This window comes from Triticum urartu, chromosome 4 (genome assembly GCF_003073215.2).
Source record: "Triticum urartu cultivar G1812 chromosome 4, Tu2.1, whole genome shotgun sequence".
NCBI lineage: Eukaryota > Viridiplantae > Streptophyta > Magnoliopsida > Poales > Poaceae > Triticum > Triticum urartu.
In genome coordinates this window covers 48,322,135-48,344,264 of record NC_053025.1, presented here as the reverse complement: position 1 = coordinate 48,344,264, position 22,130 = coordinate 48,322,135, and the positions used below count along the sequence as shown (strand labels likewise).

General features: G+C 45.2%; 1 protein-coding gene across 2 annotated transcripts; it reads right to left on the bottom strand.

Annotated features, from left to right (window-relative positions):
- Nucleotides 1-7,037: 7,037 nt before the first annotated feature.
- Nucleotides 7,038-10,033, bottom strand: LOC125550564 (probable WRKY transcription factor 39). 2 transcript variants are annotated; one of them, XM_048713586.1, is made up of 4 exons: nt 9,822-10,033; nt 8,592-9,434; nt 8,379-8,507; nt 7,038-7,622 (listed from the first exon to the last, which is right to left on the bottom strand). In XM_048713586.1, the coding sequence occupies exons 2-4, from the start codon at nt 9,365-9,367 to the stop codon at nt 7,478-7,480; spliced, it is 1,050 nt and encodes a 349-aa protein (XP_048569543.1). In that variant the 5' UTR covers nt 9,368-9,434; nt 9,822-10,033; the 3' UTR covers nt 7,038-7,477. The 2 variants fall into 2 exon arrangements, with proteins under 2 accessions (XP_048569543.1, XP_048569544.1); XM_048713587.1 differs by having other exon boundaries at nt 8,379-8,504.
- Nucleotides 10,034-22,130: the final 12,097 nt, after the last annotated feature.

The window sequence follows — 22,130 nt, the reverse complement described above, 5'->3', positions numbered from 1 at the left end:
GGTCTTTTCCCACCAATCTATCCCCCTAGGAGCATGCGCGTAATACTTTGTTTCGATAACTAATAGATCCTTGCAATAAGTATGTGAGTTCTTTATGACTAATGTTGAGTCCATGGATTATACGCACTCTCACCCTTCCACCATTACTAGCCTCTCTAGTACCACGTAACTTTCGCCGGTACTGTAAACCCACCATATACCTTCCTCAAAACAGCCACCATACCTACCTATTATGGCATTTCCATAGCCATTCCGAGATATATTTCCATGCAACTTTCCACAGTTCCGTTTATTATGACACGCTCCATGATTGTCATATTGCTTTGCATGATCATGTAGTTGACATCGTATTTGTGGCAAAGCCACCATTCATTATCTTCATACATGTCACTCTTGATTCATTGCATATCCCGATACACCGCTGGATGCATTCATATAGAGTCATATTTTGTTCTAAGTATCGAGTTGTAATTCTTGAGTTGTAAGTAAATAAAAGTGTGATGATCATCATTATTAGAGCATTGTCTCAGTGAGGAAACGATGATGGAGACTATGATTCCCCCATAAGTCGGGATGAGACTCCGGACGAAAAAAAAGAGAAGAGGCCAAAGGAAAAAAAGCCCAATTAATGAGAGAAAAAGAGAGAAGGGGCAATGCTACTATCCTTTTACCACACTTGTGCTTCAAAGTAGCACCATGATCTTCATGATAGAGAGTCTCCTATGTTGTCACTTTCATATACTAGTGGGAATTTTACATTATAGAACTTGGCTTGTATATTCCAATGACGGGCTTCCTCAAAATTTCCCTAGGTCTTTATGAGAAAGCAAGTTGGATGCACACCCACTTAGTTCTTTTGTTGAGCTTTCATACACTTATAGCTCTAGTGCATCCGTTGCATGGCAATCCCTACTCACTCACATTGATATCTATTGATGTGCATCTCCATAGCCCGTTGATACGCCTAGTTGATGTGAGACTATCTTCTCCTTTTTTTGTCTTCTCTGCAACCATCATTCTATTCCACCATAGTGCTATGTCCATGGCTCATGCTCATGTATTGCGTGAAGATTGAAAAAGGTTGAGAACATCAAAAGTATGAAACAATTGCTTGTCTTGTCATCGGGGTTGTGCATGATTTTAATATTTTGTGTGATGAAGATAGAGCATAGCCAGACTATATGATTTTGTAGGGATAGCTTTCTTTGGCCATGTTATTTTGAGAAGACATGATTGCTTAGTTAGTATACTCAAAGTATTATTATTTCTATGTCAATATTAAACTTTTATCTTGAATCTTTCGGATCTGAATATTTATGCCATAATAAAGAAAAATTGCATTGAGAAATATGTTAGGAAGCATTCCACATCAAAATTCTGTTTTTATCATTTACCTACTCGAGGACAAGTAGGAATTAAGCTTGGGGATGCTGATACATCTCCAACGTATCTATAATTTTTGATTGTTCCATGCTATTATATTATCTGTTTGGATGTTTATGGGCTTTATTATGCACTTTTATATTATTTTTGGGACTAACCTATTAACCCAGAGCCCAGTGTCAGTTTCTGTTTTTTCCCTTGTTTCAGTGTTTCGCATAAAAGGAATATCAAACGGAGTCCAAACGGAATGAAACCTTCGGGAGCGTGATTTTTGGAACGAACGTGATCCAGGAGACTTGGAGTTGAAGTCAAAGAAGCTTCAAGGTGGCCACGAGGCAGGGAGGCGCGCCTGCCCCCCTGGGCACGCCCCCCACCCTCGTGGGCCCCTCGTGGCTCCCCTGACCGACTTGTTTTGCCTATATATGTCCATATACCCTAAAAACATCGAGGAGCAGAATAGATCGGGAGTTCCGCCGCCAGAAGCCTCCGTAGCCACCGAAAACCAATCTAGACCTGTTCCGGCATCCTGCCGGAGGGGGAATCCCTCTCCGATGGCCATCTTCATCATCCCGGCGCTCTCCATGACGAGGAGGGAGTAGTCCACCCTCGGGGCTGAGGGTATGTACCAGTAGCTATGTGTTTGATCTCTTTCTCTATCTCTCGTGTTCCTGAGGTGGTACGATCTTGATGTATCGCGAGCTTTGCTATTATAGTTGGATCTTATGATGTTTCTCCCCCTCTACTCTCTTGTGATGAATTGAGTTTTCCCTTTGAAGTTATCTTATCGGATTGAGTCTTTAAGGATTTGAGAACACTTGATGTATGTCTTGCATGTGCTTATCTGTGGTGATAATGGGATATCACGTGATCCACTTGATGTATGTTTTGGTGATCAACTTGCGAGTTCCGTGACCTCGTGAACTTATGCATAGGGGTTGACACACATTTTTGTCTTGACTCTCTGGTAGAAATTTGGGGCACTCTTTGAAGTTCTTTGTGTTGGTTGAATAGATGAATCTGAGATTGTGTGGTGCATATCTTATAATCATACCCACGGATACTTGAGGTGACATTGGAGTATCTAGGTGACATTAGGGTTTTGGTTGATTTGTGTCTTAAGGTGTTATTCTAGTACGAACTCTATGATAGATTGAACGGAAATAATAGCTTCGCGTTTTTTTACTACGGACTCTTGAATAGATTGATTAGAAAGGATAACTTTGAGGTGGTTTCGTACCCTACCATAATCTCTTCGTTTGTTCTCCGCTATTAGTGACTTTGGAGTGACTCTTTGTTGCATGTTGAGGGATAGTTATATGATCCAATTATGTTATGATTGTTGAGAGAACTTGCACTAGTGAAAGTATGAACCCTAGGCCTTGTTTCCTAGCATTGCAATACCGTTTATGCTCACTTTTATCATTAGTTACCTTGTTGTTTTTATATTTTCAAATTACAAAAACCTATATCTACCATCCATATTGCACTTGTATCACCATCTCTTCGCCGAACTAGTGCACCTATACAATTTACCATTGTATTGGGTGTGTTGGGGACACAAGAGACTCTTTGTTATTTGGTTGCAGGGTTGTTTGAGAGAGACCATCTTCATCCTACGCCTTCCACGGATTGATAAATCTTAGGTCATCCACTTGAGGGAAATTTGCTACTGTCCTACAAACCTCTGCACTTGGAGGCCCAACAACGTCTACAAGAAGAAGGTTGTGTAGTAGACATCAGTACCATCAAAGTAAGGACCTCTACGGTGGTAATTTCCCTTGCTAGATGCCATACTCTACTAGGTTGTGAAACCAAGGTTATGATCACCAAAGCTATGGAAATCAAGGCAAATGGAGACCAAAGCTCTGGTACCATTTGTAGGAATGAAAATAGGTCTATAGGGGGGGTGATTAGACTACTTGACCAAATAAAAATCTAACATTTTCCAAATTTTAAGTGTTGGCAGATTTCAGCAACTAGTACAAGTCAAGCAATTCTAAGAGTGTAACAGCGAAAAGTAAAAAATTGCATATGAAGGTAAAGGGAAGGGTTTGGAGAAGGCATACACAATGTAGACACGGAGATTTTTGGCATGGTTCCGATAGGTAGTGCTATCATACATCCACGTTGATGGAGACTTCAACCCACGAAGGGTAACGGTTGCGCGAGTCCACGGAGGGCTCCATCCACGAAGGGTCCACGAAGAAGCAACCTTGTCTATCCCACCATGGCCATCACCGATGAAGGACTTGCCTCACTCGGGTAGATCTTCATGAAGTAGGCGATCTCCTTGCCCTTACAAACTTCTTGGTTCAACTCCACAATCTTGTCGGAGGCTCCCAAGCGACACCTAACCAATCTAGGAGACACCACTCTCCAAAAGGTAATAGATGGTGTGTTGATGATGAACTCCTTGCTATTGTGCTTCAAATGATAGTCTCCCTAACACTCAACTCTCTCTCTCTCTCTACATAGATTTGGATATGGTGGAAAGATGATTTGAGTGGAAAGCAACTTGGGCAAGGCTAGAGATCAAGATTCTTGTGGTAGGATTGGAATATCTTGGTCTCAACACATGAGTAGGTGGTTCTCTCTCAGAAAATGAGTAGTGGAAGTGTAGACATGTTCTGATGGCTCACTCTCATATGGAGAAGGGGGTGGAGGGATATATATAGTCTCCACACAAAATCCAACCGTTACACGCATTTGACCCAACTCGTTCAGACCGAATAGAAGAACTCGGTGAGACAGATTCAGTTCAAAATGTGAACGTTAGAAATCTCGGTGGGACCTACTGGAACAACTTGGTGGGACTGATGTGTTAGGGCTAGGGCAAAACCTCCTCTCGGTGAGACCGATTGCTTGAACTCAGTGAGACCGATTTCAACAAAGGGCAAACAGAGAGTTGGTCAAGCAAACTCGGTGGGACCGATTGCCCATCTCGGTGAGACCGAAATAATTGCAATAGGCAACAGAGAGTTTGCAGGGCCATCTCGGTGAGACCGAGATCCGTATCGGTGTAACCGAATTGCTAGGGTTTCTGGCAGTGGCTATGTCAACTGAACTCGGTGGCTCCGGATGGATCATTTCAGTGGGGCCGAGTTTGACTTTGAGTTTTGGACATATTTGGAAGAGAAAGTGGTTGAGGGTTTTGGAGCAATATCACTAAGCACTTGGAGAAAGTAGACCATTAAGCAACACCTCATCCCCTTTTAATAGTATTGGCTTTCCTATGGACTCAATATGATCTTGGATCACTAAAATAGAAATGGAGAGTCTTGAGCTTTTGTCAATATGTGTCCTTAGCATTTTGAGGAGTCCACATCTCTAGTCCATGTCATGCCAATCATTGAACTTTCTAAAATATTTAGCTTGAATGGATATTAGTTCAATGAGCTATATGTTGTTATGAGTTACCAAAACCACCGGGGGACTAGTTGCACTTTCAGAAAGCCGTCAGGAACGAAGGCACTTTGATTTGTGGAGATAATCTCAGAAAGAAAATGTTTCATTCGGTTTGCAAGGAGTTTCGAAATCACTTTATAGACCACATTACATAAGCTAATCGACCAAAATTGTGTTATAACTTCCGGGTTGTCAATCTTCGGGGTGAGCACAATAATTGTGTTGTTCCACCCCTCATGGATCTTACGAGAATTGACAGCAAGTAACACTTCATCAATCAAGTCCTCTCCAATTATGTGCCAAACCTCTTGTAAACTACAGAATGTAGGCCGTCTGGGCCGGGGGCCTCGAGGTCAACTTAACGAATAATGCATGAGTTATGTGTTCCACAAACTTATACTATTGAAAATAAGATTGAGTTCAATGGACGTGGAGCTTCTGCTCCCGGTGCATATGCACCTGGATGAATAGTAAAATGTCAAAATAGTAGGAAAAGGTTCAGAAAAACGTAGGTTAATGTTTCACATGCGTACAAAATTTCATGGTTGAAAACCATTCTCGATGCTCCCGGCAAAAAAAAACGATGCTGCAAAAGTGCTATTTTTGGAAACATTTTGGAGCCTGATTTTTCTTTTCTCTAGACCTCCATGAATGTCATTCTATCATCAAACTGTTCAAGCAGTTGAAATTTACCAACACACAAAAAAATGATTTTTTTCTAAACAAGTAACTTATATTCATTTCACTTTTCATCGAGTGCATATGCACCCCGGGAGCAAAAGAAGGGACACTCTGGAGTACTAGTATATGCTTTAGTCCTTAAAAAAAGTACTATATGCTTTGCGCCTCTGCTTGGGCACCACATCACGCATGGTCTACCTACACACATAAAAATAAAACGCATCACTCATGGTCACGCGTCATGACATATGCCCCCGCTTATTCTCTTGCCACAAGCGAGCGAGCAACGCTGTTCCTTCCAGCAAAAGCCAGAGTCAAGACCGGGCATGCACGCATGGCGCACATCTCCAAATCATTTTAAAAATTATTCCAAACAAGATGGAAAGAATTAAACGTGTACCGTGTACGCAAGACATTCAATGAATCATATACTACTGTACTGTATATTGCATTATTGCTTGGGACCAGAGCATTCAAAATTGATGCTAAAGAATGTTTTCTTTTTGCGCGCGGCAACGCCAAAGAATGTTGTAGTCCGTTTCGACATTACGCGATCACTTGTTTGAGGTCTCCCGCGCCAATTGCCTAGCAGACATGCTCATGCCTCACTCAAAATAGAAAGATCGAATCTTGTTTCTTTTTCATGACTTTGTTAATGCCCTGTTGGTACAAGTTCAGTTCTTTCTGTCTCTTGCGAAATGATTGGAGGGTAAGAATTGACGAGTCTTCTGAAAGTGCCCTTCTAATCCCTAGCTCAAATGACAAGCATCATCATGGTCCCTCTATCCTTACTTTCAAAGCGCTCTTATTTTCTGCCATCAATTTTTGACCATCAATTAGATTTCTGATATGTTAATTATATTATATGTTATAAAAAATAGTTCTTGATTAAATTAATGATCAAAATTCAACCATGAACAAGTGTAGCCATGTAAATAGAGACAAAGGGAGTATTTGTTGTCTTAGGGGTTGTTTGGATCACACCCCAGCCAGCCCACCAAAATTGGCTCGCCAAAGATTTGGCCAAGGATTCTGCCGCCATGATCTCGCCAACGCGCGGGCATAGAAATTGAACCGCCATGATCTCACCAACGCGCGGGCATAGATATTGAACGGGGCAACCAAAATATTGGCCCTGGCGCTGATTCAAGCGAAGCATGTGGGAGCAGTCAACGACCAAAAAATTGGTTGGGCAAGCCGCGGCTGGAATCTACAACGACGTTTTGGGTCAATGGCTTTCCATGTATTAGTAGTACATTTTGATTACCAGTCGTTTATTTATTTTGTACTCCCTCCATATCAAAATATAAAATGTTTTTAGGCTAGTTTAACCTAAAAAACAGCTTATATTTTGGTATAGAGGTAGTAGGATTCTCTAGAAAATACTCCCTTTATGGGTTAAATCAGTGTTCGTTTAAATTATAAAACACAAATTAATTGGCAACTAACAAGTTGTGATGATATAAACATCCTTAATCAAACGAGCTGACTATTGAAGAGCACACACAAGATATTTAACTTGGTTTTGTCTCTGATGAGCTAGAGCCTGGAGGTACAACACACCAATGTATCCAACCACAAATTGGTTCTGTCTCATTTATTTTTGATTTTAAACCAGCCTTTTTGTGCACTTGGTACAAAAAGAGGGAGACCCAATGATTTTATCAATTTTTGCTACTTTACAGACAGACATATCATCCCCCAATTTCTATCTTCCCTTCCAACTCTTCGCACTCCCTCCTGAGCAAATCTCAGGTGTCCTATCTAACATCATGTTCTAACATTTCATCATTCTGATTACCTCCTTAAGGGAGAACAACAATTTTGCATCCTCCCACTTGACACTCACTACAAAACATGTAGGTCAGGAGGCCAACCGACACATCAACTGCTCAAATGGATCCCATATTCGTCACTTCGCAGTCCTAATTTAGGAGAACAACGCAGTCTGTCCAACAAGTGCCAGCGAGTTGGCATTTCCTGAAAAGAGTAATAACCAAGGGATTCCCTAAGCTTGCGCAGACTGAGTTGGCATTCGCGTATGGTTATGTTCACCCTCGTATGTCACAATGAGCATCGACGGATCATCCACGCAACGTTCAACATGCTTCCGCGCAGGGCAACCCCTCACACTGCTGCATTTGTAGTACCCCCTGCATTTTGAGTTCAGCCATTGGTTAGTCTTCTCCAGGGAAAAATCAAACTTAGAAACATGTTGGGTTGGAAATAAAAATAGAAGTACAACGAGCCATGTTTCTATATCCGGTGTTTATTAAAAAGAGGAAAAATTCTGTGCCAATTCAGAGGACCATATTTATGTGGTTGCCATTACTGTACAGCTATATTTGTGTGTTTTATCATCAGGCAATTTAAGCCAGAGACATGGTGGGCAAGTCAGTTGGATAGGATTATTATATGTATATGGTGGGTGAATCACGATAGCATGATCTCGGTTGAATTAAGAAGTGGTCACTTTAAGACTCATGATTGATATATTTTCCAAAAGTGGCATGGGAAAGAAAGAATGGCATCATCCACGAAGTAATTAGTTAATGTCATAGCAATTAAGGCATCGACACCTCATGGATACCGAATCGCATAGAGGATAGAAAACAAACATGTACAGCACCCAAGAAAACACATTCCTTGGATAAAGTGTGTTCTGATTATCATTGACACATTAGTTATCACAAGGCACTTGAGTGCTCATGGTTGTATCAGTCGTGCATTCCATAATAGCATGTAAATGATCACATCTTTACCAACAAAGTTGATGTGCTATGGTGATTACAGCATCATCATGACTAATTTCTATCACTGTATAATAAAAATGTTAGCAAAGAAAAACCACCCTACAAAGTATCAAATGTGCAGTACACAACTAGAAAGATTACATTACTAAAGAATACCTGGGATGAGGGGAACCCTTAATTGGCTTCTGCCCATACTTCCTCCAGGAGTATTCGTCTGGAGGTATATCAGCAATTTTATTACTAATTGCGGGAACTTTAATCGTCCTCTTCACCCGCAACTTCCTGCTGAAATAGGGTAGATAACAATTATCATGGTGCCCTGTCTTGAATCAAAAGAATCAGAAAGACCAAAGATAGCAGATTTACTACCTTCTCTTAGAACAATGGCACCTGCCAGTTGCAGCACACTTGCCATTTCCATCCTCCCCACGTCCCGAGCACCGCCTCCTCGGCGCCTGCTGCGCGTTCACCGGGTCGCTCATAGCAGGCCCACCGATCAGATGGAAGGAGGAAGACTTGGCATCCAGGCTGGCCACACTGCCGTCCATGCTCAAAGATGACATGAAGGACCTCGCGGACGACATCGTCCCGGTGCCACTGGGGCTGTCAAACTTGAGGTTGATCCCACTGTTGCTTCTCTTGAACATCTCGGCCCGCATCTTCTGCTGCTGGTGCTGATGCTGCTGCTGGAACTGGTTGTACCGCGACGAGTCGCCGAACTGGAAGTGCGCGGACAACGGCTGCACCAGCTTGGGAGGCCCTCCGATCGGGTGCGCGGCCTGTGATGAATCCAGAATGCTGTTTCTGCTGCTAGGATACACCTGAGCCGAGCTGGTCGAAGGGTGCGCGCTGTTCAGCACCACCACCGGGGTGTTGTTGTCCAGGAAGCTCTTCTGGCTCAAGAACCCCGGGGTCTGCCTTCTGCTCACCAGCTTGGCTCTAGGATGGTGGGTTCCCCCTCCTTCGTTGCCGTTGCCGTTGCCGTTGCCGAGGAGGGAGACCACCTTCCTGAACTTGGCACAGGCTTCGTCCGTCCCCAGCGCTATGCTCCTGAGCTGCGCCGGGTCCTGGGTCTGGGCGAGCAGGCCGAGCACTCTGTGGCAGCTCTCCACGGCCATCCTGTTGGCCTCCTCCACCTCCTCCATTTTTACTTTCTTGAGAAGCTCACCAGCACCTCGGCTACTCGGCAGCTCTCACCGTACCGCAGCAGATCTGTAGAGCAGGAAATGGGAGAGAAAACTCACTCAGATCTCAAGAAAAGCTCACCAAGGCTGCTACTCTGTATTACTCGCATCAGCCATCACAGGAGCAACAGGCTGAGGACCAAGAAAGCGTCCCCGGACCGAATCACGGCGGAAGCCAGTCCGGCAGAAGCGGCAGGAGTGGGCACCGAGAGAGAGAGAGAGAGAGAGAGAGAGAGAGGATGAACCCGCGGCGGCAAGAAGCGACCCTAGCAGGCGATTTTGTTGCGTGCGGACGCATCAAGCGGGGGCAACAACCCCACCACCACCGCCACACCCTCCCAAGATTCCCCCAAGAAAGAGAAGCGCTCGCCCGCGCAAGCAAGCACGACGGCGCCGAGCCCGCCCGCCCACTCACCTCGGGGAGGGGGATCCTCTCGCGCGCGCGATGAATCCAGAACCGCGGCCGCGAGCTCACTCGGAGTCGACGGACGACGGTCGTCCCGTCCCCCACCACCACCGGAGACCAGCTAGTGGAAGAAGGTGTGAACGAAGGAGCGGACGGAGACCAGGCCGGGGTGGAGAAGAAATTAGGAGTAATTCTCCGTCCCCATTTGTTTTCTTGCAGCCGAGGCCGCCGGCCTGTATAATATTGCTCCCCGGCCCCCCACGCCGTGGAAAATTCGTCGCCACTTGGCCTAGTTTTATCGCGGCGCCGCGTTAGGAAACGCTGCCGCTGGGCGGATCCGGGCCGTCGGAGCGGCGACGGACGGCAGGAGATCTATATTTGGGGAAGGGTTTTAGTTTAGTTTAGTTTAGCGGTGAGATGGGATGATGGGGTGGGTCAAAACGTCAAAGGAGGGAGGGACATGGGTCGGTCAGTGTGGTGTGGGGTGAAGTGATTTGTTGACCATTGCCACTCGGCTCACATGGAAAAGGTCAGGGAGGCACGCATGCGGACGATTTGTTCCTCCATACTTTAATGTGCCGGATTTGGACTAGGGTCGTAGTAGAAACTTTACCTAACTCACATGATGATGAATAATTATGTAAAGATTTTACATCGCCATCTGTACTTTTTTTTATTGTTCATTGTTTCATATATGAGGTCGACACTTCAAACATGGTTTCCGCAACAATTCGGTTTTCCACCGGATACTCTTCATCCAAATAAAAGCATTTTGGTCTCATATATGAGGTCTACACTTTCTCGGTTATTTCCGCATATTTTGTCGTGGTGCTTGTAGATAACATTGCCTAGAATAGCATGCGATATCCAGCTGTCTCTTCGTTCAATACGAATTGAATGCGGAGTCCGAACTCCTATGATAAGATGAGAACGGGAATGGAGGAAGCCGGGAAGGGAATGCTTGTCCGAAGAACATGCTTGGCGTGTGGGGCATCGTTGATTCGATGCTGCTGCATTATGATACTGCAATAATGGAATTTTATCTACAGATAGATGAGGAGTGGCGCCATTATTACGAGCCCATGATTGATTTTTCTCTATCCATACATACACGAGTAGTAGTACGAGTAGCAGACACGTGAGTCGTCGGGCCCTGGATCACATGCTCCTGTTTACGTACAAGCATCCAGGTTGCCCAAAGGTCAAAAGACAGCTCCCACCTCCCAAGGAATGTCACATGCAGCTTCTCTCCTTTTGTTTAACTTTTTGTACCAAACAATGCGCTTGCAATTTCCTCGCACTCCGGTTAGTCCTGCACACAAATCATAATCAGCATCTAGGGTGATGACTGTAAATTGATGTGAATAAAATTTTAATTGCTAGAGTGGATTTTTTTTTTGAAAAAGGACGCTTTATTACTTAAAAAGTTAAGCATTACACCCCGGCTCAGCATAACTAAGTTGCAGACAGCCAAACAAAGTCCTCTCATACAGACAAAAATAAAAGGCGAAATACAAAGAAACATGTAGAGTCTGTATAATGCCTAAAGCGGAGGGGGGAGGGGGTCAATCTTAACATCATGTTGTCACCCATGTTGGGTAAAAGTATCACTCGCCGCAGCCTCCAAATATGTACACACCTCCATAAACAGATTTGATTCTTCACGCGTTATAGAGATGACCATAAACGAGAAGTCCCGATACATCTGTAGATAACCCGCATCGGAGAAGTACTTTTACCGTTAAAAAACCTTATCATTTCTATATAGGTAAAGCGACCAAATAACGGCAAGCAGGGCCGGCCCTAGGGTATGGCCGGCGGGGCGACGGCCTAGGGCCCAGGCGAGGGAAGGGTCCATGATGGAGTATTTATATATACTATAGCCCAACAAAAAATAGGTAAAAAATACAAAAGAATTAAAAAATAGAAATAAGAGGCTCATCAGATAGCTAGCTAGCGACCCCGATCGATTAGCAAATACGAAGCGCGTCATGCGGTGTGACACACGCGAGTTGCCAGGCACACGACTGCTCGTTTTCCTTCGTAGGTTCGTCGCCCGTGACGCCCATCGGCCTCCTCTATCGGCGCCTTGCCGCGCCGCCCTCGCCTCGGCTGTTGCTGCCCGCTGGAGCTGCACGCACCGACGCCGCACGACAGTCCGGCAGCTTGGCCATCGGGCATCCGGCAAGGCGGCACCACGACAATACCTAGTATATATCCGACTGCAAGTCTTGAAGTCTACAACGCGGCCGTCTTCAATCCCTAAAATTCTGCAAGTGAGTACGTTTGAACGTTTCCATCCATGTTCCTTAGTTGTTGTCCACCCCCTAAATCTCAATTTGACAATTTCAGTAGTTTATTATTCTTTATTTAGTATGTACGTATTCAACTATACATCCATGATCCATCCTCCAATTTTAGTATGCACGGAATTTTAAAATTTTCTAATCCAATCTATTAATTTTTTGTCATTCTATGTACATGTCTAGGGTTTCATTTTGTGATCTTTTTAGTATTATTCTTGGTGATAGAGTCAGTTCGAATTTGGTATTTTTTGTTCTTGATGGAATCATTTGAATTATTACAGTTAATTTTTAAAGTAAAGATGTGTTTGAAAGTTACTCTTAATAAGTTATATATATAACGCACACACATACATATATATGGTCTTAGGACTTAGGACATAGGGGCCCATGTCGTCGAGTTTGCCTAGGGCCTCCCGAAACACAGGGCCGGCCCTGACGACAAGCACTCCCACCCTGAGAAGAGTTATAAACCTGTGATCAATCCCATGTAACCAGTTACCATATACATTAGCAATACTACAAGGAGGATACAAATCAGAAGCTATTTGGATGACAGACCATATAAAACGAGTCAATTTGCATTGGAATAATAAATGTTTCATTATCTCATCATGGTGACGAAAGACACATTACGGACTTCCATGCCAATTCCTCTTAATAAGGTTATCTTTAGTAAGAATGACTCCGCGATGAAGATACCATGCAAAGATTTTATTCCTTTTTTAAACCAAAGGTTTTATTCTTAAGAGGTATCTTCATCTTCTAGATATTCTTATTATTATCAACTGGCACATCAAACTGGATTAACACTCTATACATAGACCCATTGTTAATTGTCCATTTCCATGGAGGTTCCATTATGTGATGCACCGACTTAATCATGCACTAATCATGCATGCAAATGCGCACGATCAAGATCAGAGACTCACAAAAAGATATTACAACACAACTCTAGACACAAATTAAAGTCATACAACTTTATATTACAAGTCAGAGCCACGAAGGCTCGAATACATAAGTCAACGGAAGCAACAACATGCGAGTACAGACATAAGTAAACAAGTCTGCCTTAAAGAAGGCTAGCAAAACAACGATAACTAGATCGAAAAGGCGCAGACCTCCTGCCTGGGATCTCCTAACTACTCCTAATCATTGGCGGTCTCCATGTAGTAGTAGGCTCCATCGGGGTAGTAATAATCGTCGATGGGATTAGCTGGCTCCTAGGCTCCGTCATCTGATCGCAACAATCGGGTAGAGGGGAAAAGAGGTAGCAAAGCAACTATGAGTACTCATCCAAAGTACTCGCAAGACTTACATCAAATCTATACAAAGTATGCATTTGTATCAAAGGAATGGGGCTTTATCCTTGGACTTAACTACAGAAATGCCAGAATGGAAGGGAAGACCTAGCCTATCAAGGACTAGAATCTTGCATCCTCTTTCAGTATTAGAAGAGTGCAGATTAGCATATTATAAAGTAACAAGTATATTGTAGTAATGACCCGAGATCCTTCCTCTACTCCCTGCGGGAAAGCGGTCCTGGAGCCATCATATCCATTTAGTGTCTCTAGTATCTAGTCCTAGTTGTAATAGATCAGGATACAACTCCGAGCGTCTGTTACCATGGACATGACTATTCGAATAAATATTTCCCTGTGATGCGGCTTGAAGCTACGTTGGTATTTCCTCAAAGAGGAAGGGGTGATGCAACACAACAGCGGTAGGTATTTCCCTCAGATGTGAAACTAAGGTTATCGAACCAGTAGGAGAACCAAGCAACACAACGTAAACAGCACCTGCGCACAAATAACAACTTCTCGCAACCCTACGTGTAAAAGGGGTTGTCAATCCCTTTCGGGTAGCGGCGCCCCAGATGAGCAAACGGACGTGAATAAAACTGCAGTAGATCGATAGATCGAACGCCAAATAAAATAAATAAGAATAAATTACAACAAGGTATTTTTGTATTTTTGGTTTAATAGATCTGAAAATAAAGCAAAGGAAAATAGATCGCAAAGGCAAATAATATGAGAAAGAGACCCGGGAGCCGTAGGTTTCACTAGTGGCTTCTCTCGAGAAAAATAGCAAATGGTGGGTGAACAAATTACGGTTGGGAAATTGATAGAACTTCAAATAATCATGACGATATCTAGGCAATGATCATTATAAGCATCACGTCCAAGATTAGTAGATCGACTACTGCCTTCATCTACTACTATTACTCCAAACATCGACCGCTATCCAACATGCATCTAGTGTATTAAGTTCATGGAGAAACGGAGTAATGCAATAAAAACGATGACAGGATGTAGACAAGATCTATCTATGTAGAGATAGACCCCATCGTTTTATCCTTAGTAGCAACGATACATACGTGTCGGTTTGTTGGGGAACGTAGTAATTTCAAAAAAATTCCTATGCACACGCAAGATCATGGTGATGCATAGCAACGAGAGGGGAGAGTGTCGTCCACGTACCCTTGTAGACCGTTAAGCGGAAGCATTATAACAACGCGGTTGATGTAGTCGTACGTCTTCACGATCGACCGATCCTCAACACCGAACGTACGGCACCTCCGCGTTCAGCACACGTTCAGCTCGATGACGTCCCGCGAACTCACGATCCAGTAGAGCTCGAGGGAGAGTTTCGTCAGCACGACGGCGTGGTGACGATGTTGATGAAGCTACCGTCGCAGGGATTCGCCTAAGCACCGCTACGATATAACCGAGGTGGATTATGGTGGAGGGGGGCACCGCACACGGCTAAGAGATCAACAAATCAATTGTTGTGTCTTTGGGGTGCCCTCCTACCCCCGTATATAATGGGGGGAAGGAGGAGAGGGCCGGTGTAACACCCTCGATGCGACTATAGCTCCCACGTGTCGAGGTACGACTTAGAGACATAATCGCATTGAAGGCATATGTCGCAAGTTAGGCAATCTTCACAACATCCCATGTAATATGATAATAAAAGGGAGATAACATAGTTGGCTTACACTCGCCACGTCAATCAAGTACATAAATAACATTACATCATCCAAACACTCATGGCCCGACTACGGCGCCAAAATAAAAGAGAACCCAACATGCGACATGGTCCCGTTCACCCCCAACTGGGCACCACTACTGATCATCGGGAAAGGAAACATAGTATCGTTGAGAGTCTTCGTCGAACTCCCACTTGAGCTCATACGCGTCTCCTGGAGCGGAATCATCAGGCCCTGCATCTGGTGTAATAGTAATCTGTGAGCCACAGGGACTCAGCAATCTCGCACCCTCGCGATCAAGACTATTTAAGCTTATAGGTATGGCAAGGTAAATGTAAGTGGAGCTGCAGCAAGCGACTAGCAAGTATGGTGGCTAACTTATTCGCAAAAGAGGGAGCGAGAGGAGGCAAAGCACGAGCGAGAAACTAGAGAGCAACCTGCGTAAACATTATTCCAACACCGTGTCCACTTCCCGGACTCCGCCGAGAAGAGGCCATCACGGTAACACACTCGGTTGATTCATTTTAGTTAAGTTAAGGTTCAAGTTATCTACAACCGTACATTAACAAATTCCCATCTGCCCATAACCGCGGGCACGGCTTTCGAAAGTTCAAATCCCTGCAGGGGAGTCCCAACTTAGCCCATGACAAGATCTCACGGTCAACGAAGGAATAGACCTCCTCCCAAGACGTTCCGATCAGACTCGGTATCTCGGTAACTCAAGACACTTCAACAGGTTAAAACAAGACCAGCAACACCGCCCGAATGTGCCGACAAATCTCGATAGGAGCTGCACATATCTCTTTCTCAGGGCACACTCAGATAAGCAATCCGCACAACTAAAACCAGCCCTCGAGTTTCCCCGAGGTGGCACTGCAAGGGGCTCTAGTTTGGACCAACACTCAGAGGAGCACTGGCCTGGGGGGGTTAAAATAAGATGACCCTTGAGTCTACAGAACCCAAGGGAAAGAAAAGGCTAGGTGGCAAATGGTAAGACCAATATTGGGCATTGCTGGAAAAGCTTTAATCAAGGCGAACTATCAAGGGGTTCCCATTATAACCCAACCGCGTAAGGAACGCAAAATCCGGGAACATAACACCGATATGACGGAAACTAGGGCGGCAAGAGTGGAACAAAACACTAGGCAAGAGGCCGAGCCTTCCACCCTTTACCAAGTATATAGATGCATTAAGATAACAAGATAATATAATGATATCCCAAAAAGTAAATAAATGTTCCAACAAGGAACGGCCTCAAATCTTCACCTGCAACTAGCAACGCTATAAGAGGGGCTGAGCAAAGCGGTAACATAGCCAATCAACGGTTTGTTAGGACAATGGTGGGTTAGAGGTTTGACATGGCAATTTGGGAGGCTTGCAAGCAAGTGGTAGGCATCATAGCAATGGCATAGCAAAAGAGCGAGCAAACTAGCATAGCAAAGATAGTAGTGATTTCGAGGGTATGATCATCTTGCCTGCACAGTTGTCAGAGTTGACTGGATCCTCAAAAGCAAACTCAATGGGCTCCTCGTTAGAGAACTCGTCTCCCGGCTCTACCCAAACAAGACAAACAAGCAACAAGGATATAATCAAACACGTGCAAACTCAAACAACACGATGCAAAGATGATATGCTATGCGGGATGCGATGCGGGATGCAAAATGTAAGATATGACAGGAAATGCATGAACCTGGCCTCAACTTGGAATTCCAAGGGTGCCACTGGAAAGATGAGATGAAATCGCTTGAAAACGATATAAAGAACGCCGGAATCGGAGTTACGGTTTGGAAATGGCAAGCGATTCAAAAATGGCACCGGTCTGCGATTTACAGCAAGTAGGCATCTAAATGCAATGAGATGAACATGCTACAGCACCCAAACATGGCAAAAAAATACATGTCAGCGTAGAATTCAAGATGCTTAACAAAAGTCTAGCACTGAGCTACGGCCAATTTCATCCATTAACAGGTTCAAACAAGCATGGCAAAAATGCAAATGACAAACAGATCTCAGACTTAGTGAAATTAACACTTGTCTGGAATTTCAGATCATATAGCCCTCTTCGGAGCAACAAAACAACATGCTATAGGACCTGAACATGACAAAGAAAGACATGGCATGGAGCTACTCAACAAGCTTAACAAAAGTCCCTTAGTGACCTTGAGCCAAAAAGGACCAGAAAATACAATTGCAAGCATGTGAACATAGCAAAAACATAAGCAGTTTCAGACTTAGTAAAAAACTGACACATGCTGAAATATAACTCAAGTAGGCATGTTTACGAGCTCGATGCACTCACTACGGTGCAAGTCATGGCAAGGCAAGCATACACCCATAAAGAAGGCACAAAATACAAGCTATACATGGCAAGAACAATGGCATAGCATGCACGGATCAACTACAATAACATCGGCAAAATCGCAAACAAGTTGACGATCTATCCAGATTCACAACGAAGCAAAAGTAGAGCTCGATTGACTCCAGCTAGGGTGCTCCATAATTGCAAACAAAGACACGGATGGATAGAGCACTACAAGATTAACAAAACTCCCTTACTGATCATCCTCAAAAGAAGCACGGATCACTAGGAAACAACAAGAACCTATGGCATCATGAGGTAAACAATCCCAGGACTTAGTGAAATCACAAAGTCCCTGAAAACAGAATTAGCAAGTGCACCACTTTGTAAGCTTGCACAAGTCACCACACACATCCTAAAAATACATGGGTTGCACCTCTGGAAAGATAACAAAACCCTTAACAAAACATATGAAGAACTCACGGGCATAGCATGCACACATTAATCATGGCAAAAATGACAAAAGTGCTAAACGGAGTAACAGATCTGACAATTAACTCAAGTAGCCCTCTTCTAACAGCATTTCGGGCATCAAGATGAGCTCAAATGAAAATGATGCAATGGAACAAAATGATGTACTCTCTGAGATGAACATTTTGATATGCTATATGCATGAATCGGAGCAACGGATGCAAAGTTACGGGACCTTGAACAGGAGCATATGGACTGAAAATTTAAGGACTTAGAGAAAAAAACAACCAGATCTAGGGTTTCTTCGGCGGGCACGCGAACCGAGGCAAAGACTGCGGCGACCGGCGGGCGGCGGCTCCGGCGAGCTCGGTTCGTCGGCGGGGAGCTGAGGGAGAGGCAAGGCCGGCGATGAGGCAGCGGCGCGGGGCGGCGGTGCTCGCCGGCGGCGAGGCGGCGGGGCGCGGCGAAGGCGGCGCGGCGTCGCAGCGGCTCGGGGCGAGGCGGCGATGGCCGGCAATGGCGCGGCGGCGGCGGTGCGCGCCGGCGCCGAGGACGACGGCGGCGGGGACTGAGGAGCGGGGCGCTCGGCTCGGCCCGGCTCGGGCCTCGGGAGGGCCAGCGATGGGCTTCGGCGGGCCGGCCGTGCGGCGAAGTGGGCGCGGCGGCTCGGCCAGTCAGTGGACGACACGTGGCGCGGTGGGGGCGTCGGACATGTCCGGCCCACTCCGGACACGTCCGGCGGCGGCGGATCTGGGATTTTTAGGGTTAGGGGGGAGAGGATCCACGAATTTGGAAGGGGGGTGTATATATAGGCATAGAGGGAGCTAGGAGAGTCCAAATGAGGTGCGGTTTTCGGCCACGCGATCGTGATCGAACGCTCTAGGACACGGAGCAAAGTTTGGTGGGTTTTGGGCCAAATTGGAGGGGTGTTGGGCTACAACACACACAAGGCCTTTTCGGTCCCTCGGTTAACCATTGGAGTACCAAACGAAGTCCAAATGGTACGAAACTTGACAGGCGGTCTACCGGTAGTAAACCAAGGCCGCTTGGCAAGTCTCGGTCCAATCCGAAAATGTTTAATCCCCACACACGAAAGAAAGCTAGAAATGGCCACCGGAGGAGAACGAAGCACCGGAATGCAAGACGGACAACGGGAAAAAATGCTCGAATGCATGAGACGAACACGTATGCAAATGCAATGCACATGATGACATGATATGAGATGAATGACAATGACAACAACACACGGAGACAAAACCCGAACCCGAGATAATAAAATAACTTAACGCCGGAAACGGCAAGAGTTGGAGTACAAATAGGGAAAGTTACATCCGGGGCGTTACAACACTCCACCACTACGAAAGGATCTCGTCACGAGATCTAGGACTGAAAGAACGCCGGGTACTCAGAACGGAGGTGATCCTCGCGTTCCCAGGTAGCTTCACGGTCGGAATGGTGTGACCACTTGACTTTGAGAAATTTGATTGACTTGTTGCGAGTCTTGCGTTCAGTCTCTTCAAGAATAGCAACTGGGTGCTCATGATAAGAGAGATCTTCTTGGAGCTCAATGTCCTCGAAGTTGACGGTGCGGTCAGGAGTCTTGAAGCACTTTCGAAGCTGAGAGACATGGAACATGTCATGAACATTTGCAAAGTTTAAAGGAAGCTCGAGTTCATAGGCGAGGTCGCCTCTCTTGCTAACAATCTTGAAAGGTCCCACGTATCTAGGGGCAAGCTTCCCTTTTATACCGAAGCGACGAGTACCTTTCATAGGAGAGACACGGAGGTAAACATGATCTCCGATCTCGAAAGCCAAATCACGGTGCTTACTATCATAGTAGCTCTTCTGGCGGGATTGAGCTGCTTTGAGGTTATCATGAATGACTTTGCACATTTCTTCTGCTTCTGTGATTAAGTCATTACCCAAAAGCTGACGTTCACCGGTTTCAGACCAGTTGAGAGGGGTACGGCACTTCCTGCCATACAGAATTTCAAAAGGGGCCTTGCCCGAACTTGCTTGAAAACTGTTGTTGTAGGAGAATTCAGCATAAGGAAGACAATCCTCCCACTTCATGCCGAAGGAGATCACACAAGCCCTGAGCATATCTTCAAGAATCTGGTTGACACGCTCGACTTGACCGCTTGTTTGAGGATGGAAAGCTGTGCTGAAGCGGATGTTAGTGCCCATGGCCTTCTGAAAAGAATCCCAAAACTTCGAGGTAAAGATGCTGCCACGGTCTGAAGAGATCACTTGAGGAATACCGTGCAGAGAGACAATACAAGAGGTATAGAGTTCCGCCAATTGAGCTGCAGTGATCGACTCTTTGATAGGCAGAAAGTGAGCCACTTTGGTGAGTTTGTCGATGACAACGAATATAGCATCATTGCCACGCTTGGACTTAGGAAACCCAGTCACGAAGTCCATTTCAATGTGGTCAAACTTCCATTCTGGAATGGCAAGAGGTTGGAGGAGACCAGCTGGCCTTTGGTGTTCTGCCTTCACTCTTCTACAGACATCACATTCATTCACGAATTGAGCGATCTCGCGCTTCATTTGAGTCCACCAATAAGCTTGCTTAAGGTCCCGATACATCTTCGTGCTCCCAGGGTGGATGGAGAGGAGAGAATTGTGAGCCTCGTTCATGATCACCTTACGGAGGTCACCTCTGGGTACAACAATACGATCCTCGAAGAAGAGAGTGTCCTTGTCATCAAGGCGGTAGCACTTGTATCAGGACCTTTTTCACCTTTTTCACCATAGCATCAAGAAGCTATAGCATCAAGTTTCACCTTTTTCACCATAGCATCAAGAAGCTGCGCTTGGCGAATCTGGTCTTCCAAGGTAGGAGAGACTTGAAGGTTGGCAAGGAAACCTTGAGGAACAACTTGCAGGTTAAGTTTGCGGAAAGCTTCACAAAGCTCGGGTTGATAAGGCTTAAGAATCAGACTGTTGCAGTAGGCCTTTCTACTCAAAGCGTCAGCAATCACATTGGCCTTGCCTGGAGTATACTCGATACTCGGATTATACTCTTGAATCATTTCGACCCATCGAGTTTGCCTGAGGTTGAGATTAGGCCGAGTGAAGATGTACTTGAGACTCTTGTGATCAGTGAAAATGTCCACTTTTCTTCCCAATAGAAGATGTCTCCAAGTCAAAAGAGCATGCACAACTGCCGCCAACTCGAGATCATGAGTGGGGTAGTTCTTCTCATTAGGCTTCAACTGGCGAGATGTATAAGCAACAACTTTCTTCTCTTGCATCAATACTGCGCCAAGACCTTGGAGAGAGGCATCACAAAAGACCTCGTACGGCTTGGATTCATCAGGTGGAGTCAGAACCGGAGCAGTGATCAATTTCTCTTTCAAAGTGTTGAAAGCAATGTCACACTCCGGAGACCAAACGTACTTGACGTGCTTCTGGAGAAGATTTGAGAGAGGCTTCGCAATCTTGGAAAAGTTTTCAACGAATCTTAGGTAATAGCCTGCGAGACCGAGAAAACTGCGGAGTTGCTTCACGTTCTGAGGAGGTTCCCAATTCACAATTGCAGACACCTTCTCAGGATTCACGGCAATGCCCTTGGCAGAGATGATATGACCAAGATAAAGAACCTCATCAAGCCAAAATTCACACTTGGAGAACTTGGCATAGAACTGATGTTCCCTGAGCTTATCGAGAACCAAACGCAAGTGCTTGGCATGATCTTCCTTGTTCTTCGAGAAAACCAGAATGTCGTCGAGATAGACCAAAACGAAGTCACTGGTGTAGGCGTTGAATATGAAATTCATCATGCGAGAGAACGTCGGAGGAGCGTTGGCGAGGCCAAAAGACATGACAGTGTATTCATATGAACCAAAGCTTGTTCTGAATACTGTCTTGGGAATATCTTCTTCACGAATGCGAATCTGGTGATAACCCATACGGAGATCAAGTTTGGAGAATACTTGGGCACCTTTGAGTTGTTCGAACAGCTCATTGATGTTGGGAAGTGGGTATTTGTTCTTGATGGTCTTCTTGTTCACTGGACGGTAATCAACACAAAGTCGGTCCGTTCCATCCTTCTTCTTCACAAAAAGAACACCACAACCCCACGGAGAAGAACTAGGCCGGATAAGACCCATTTTCTCTTGCATATCGAGTTGCTTCTTCAGCTCCTTCAACTCTTCAGGTCCGAGCTTGTAAGGACGTTTGCACACAGGTTCCGTGCCAGGCTCAAGATCAATAACGAATTCAACTGGCCGGTGCGGAGGCATTCCTGG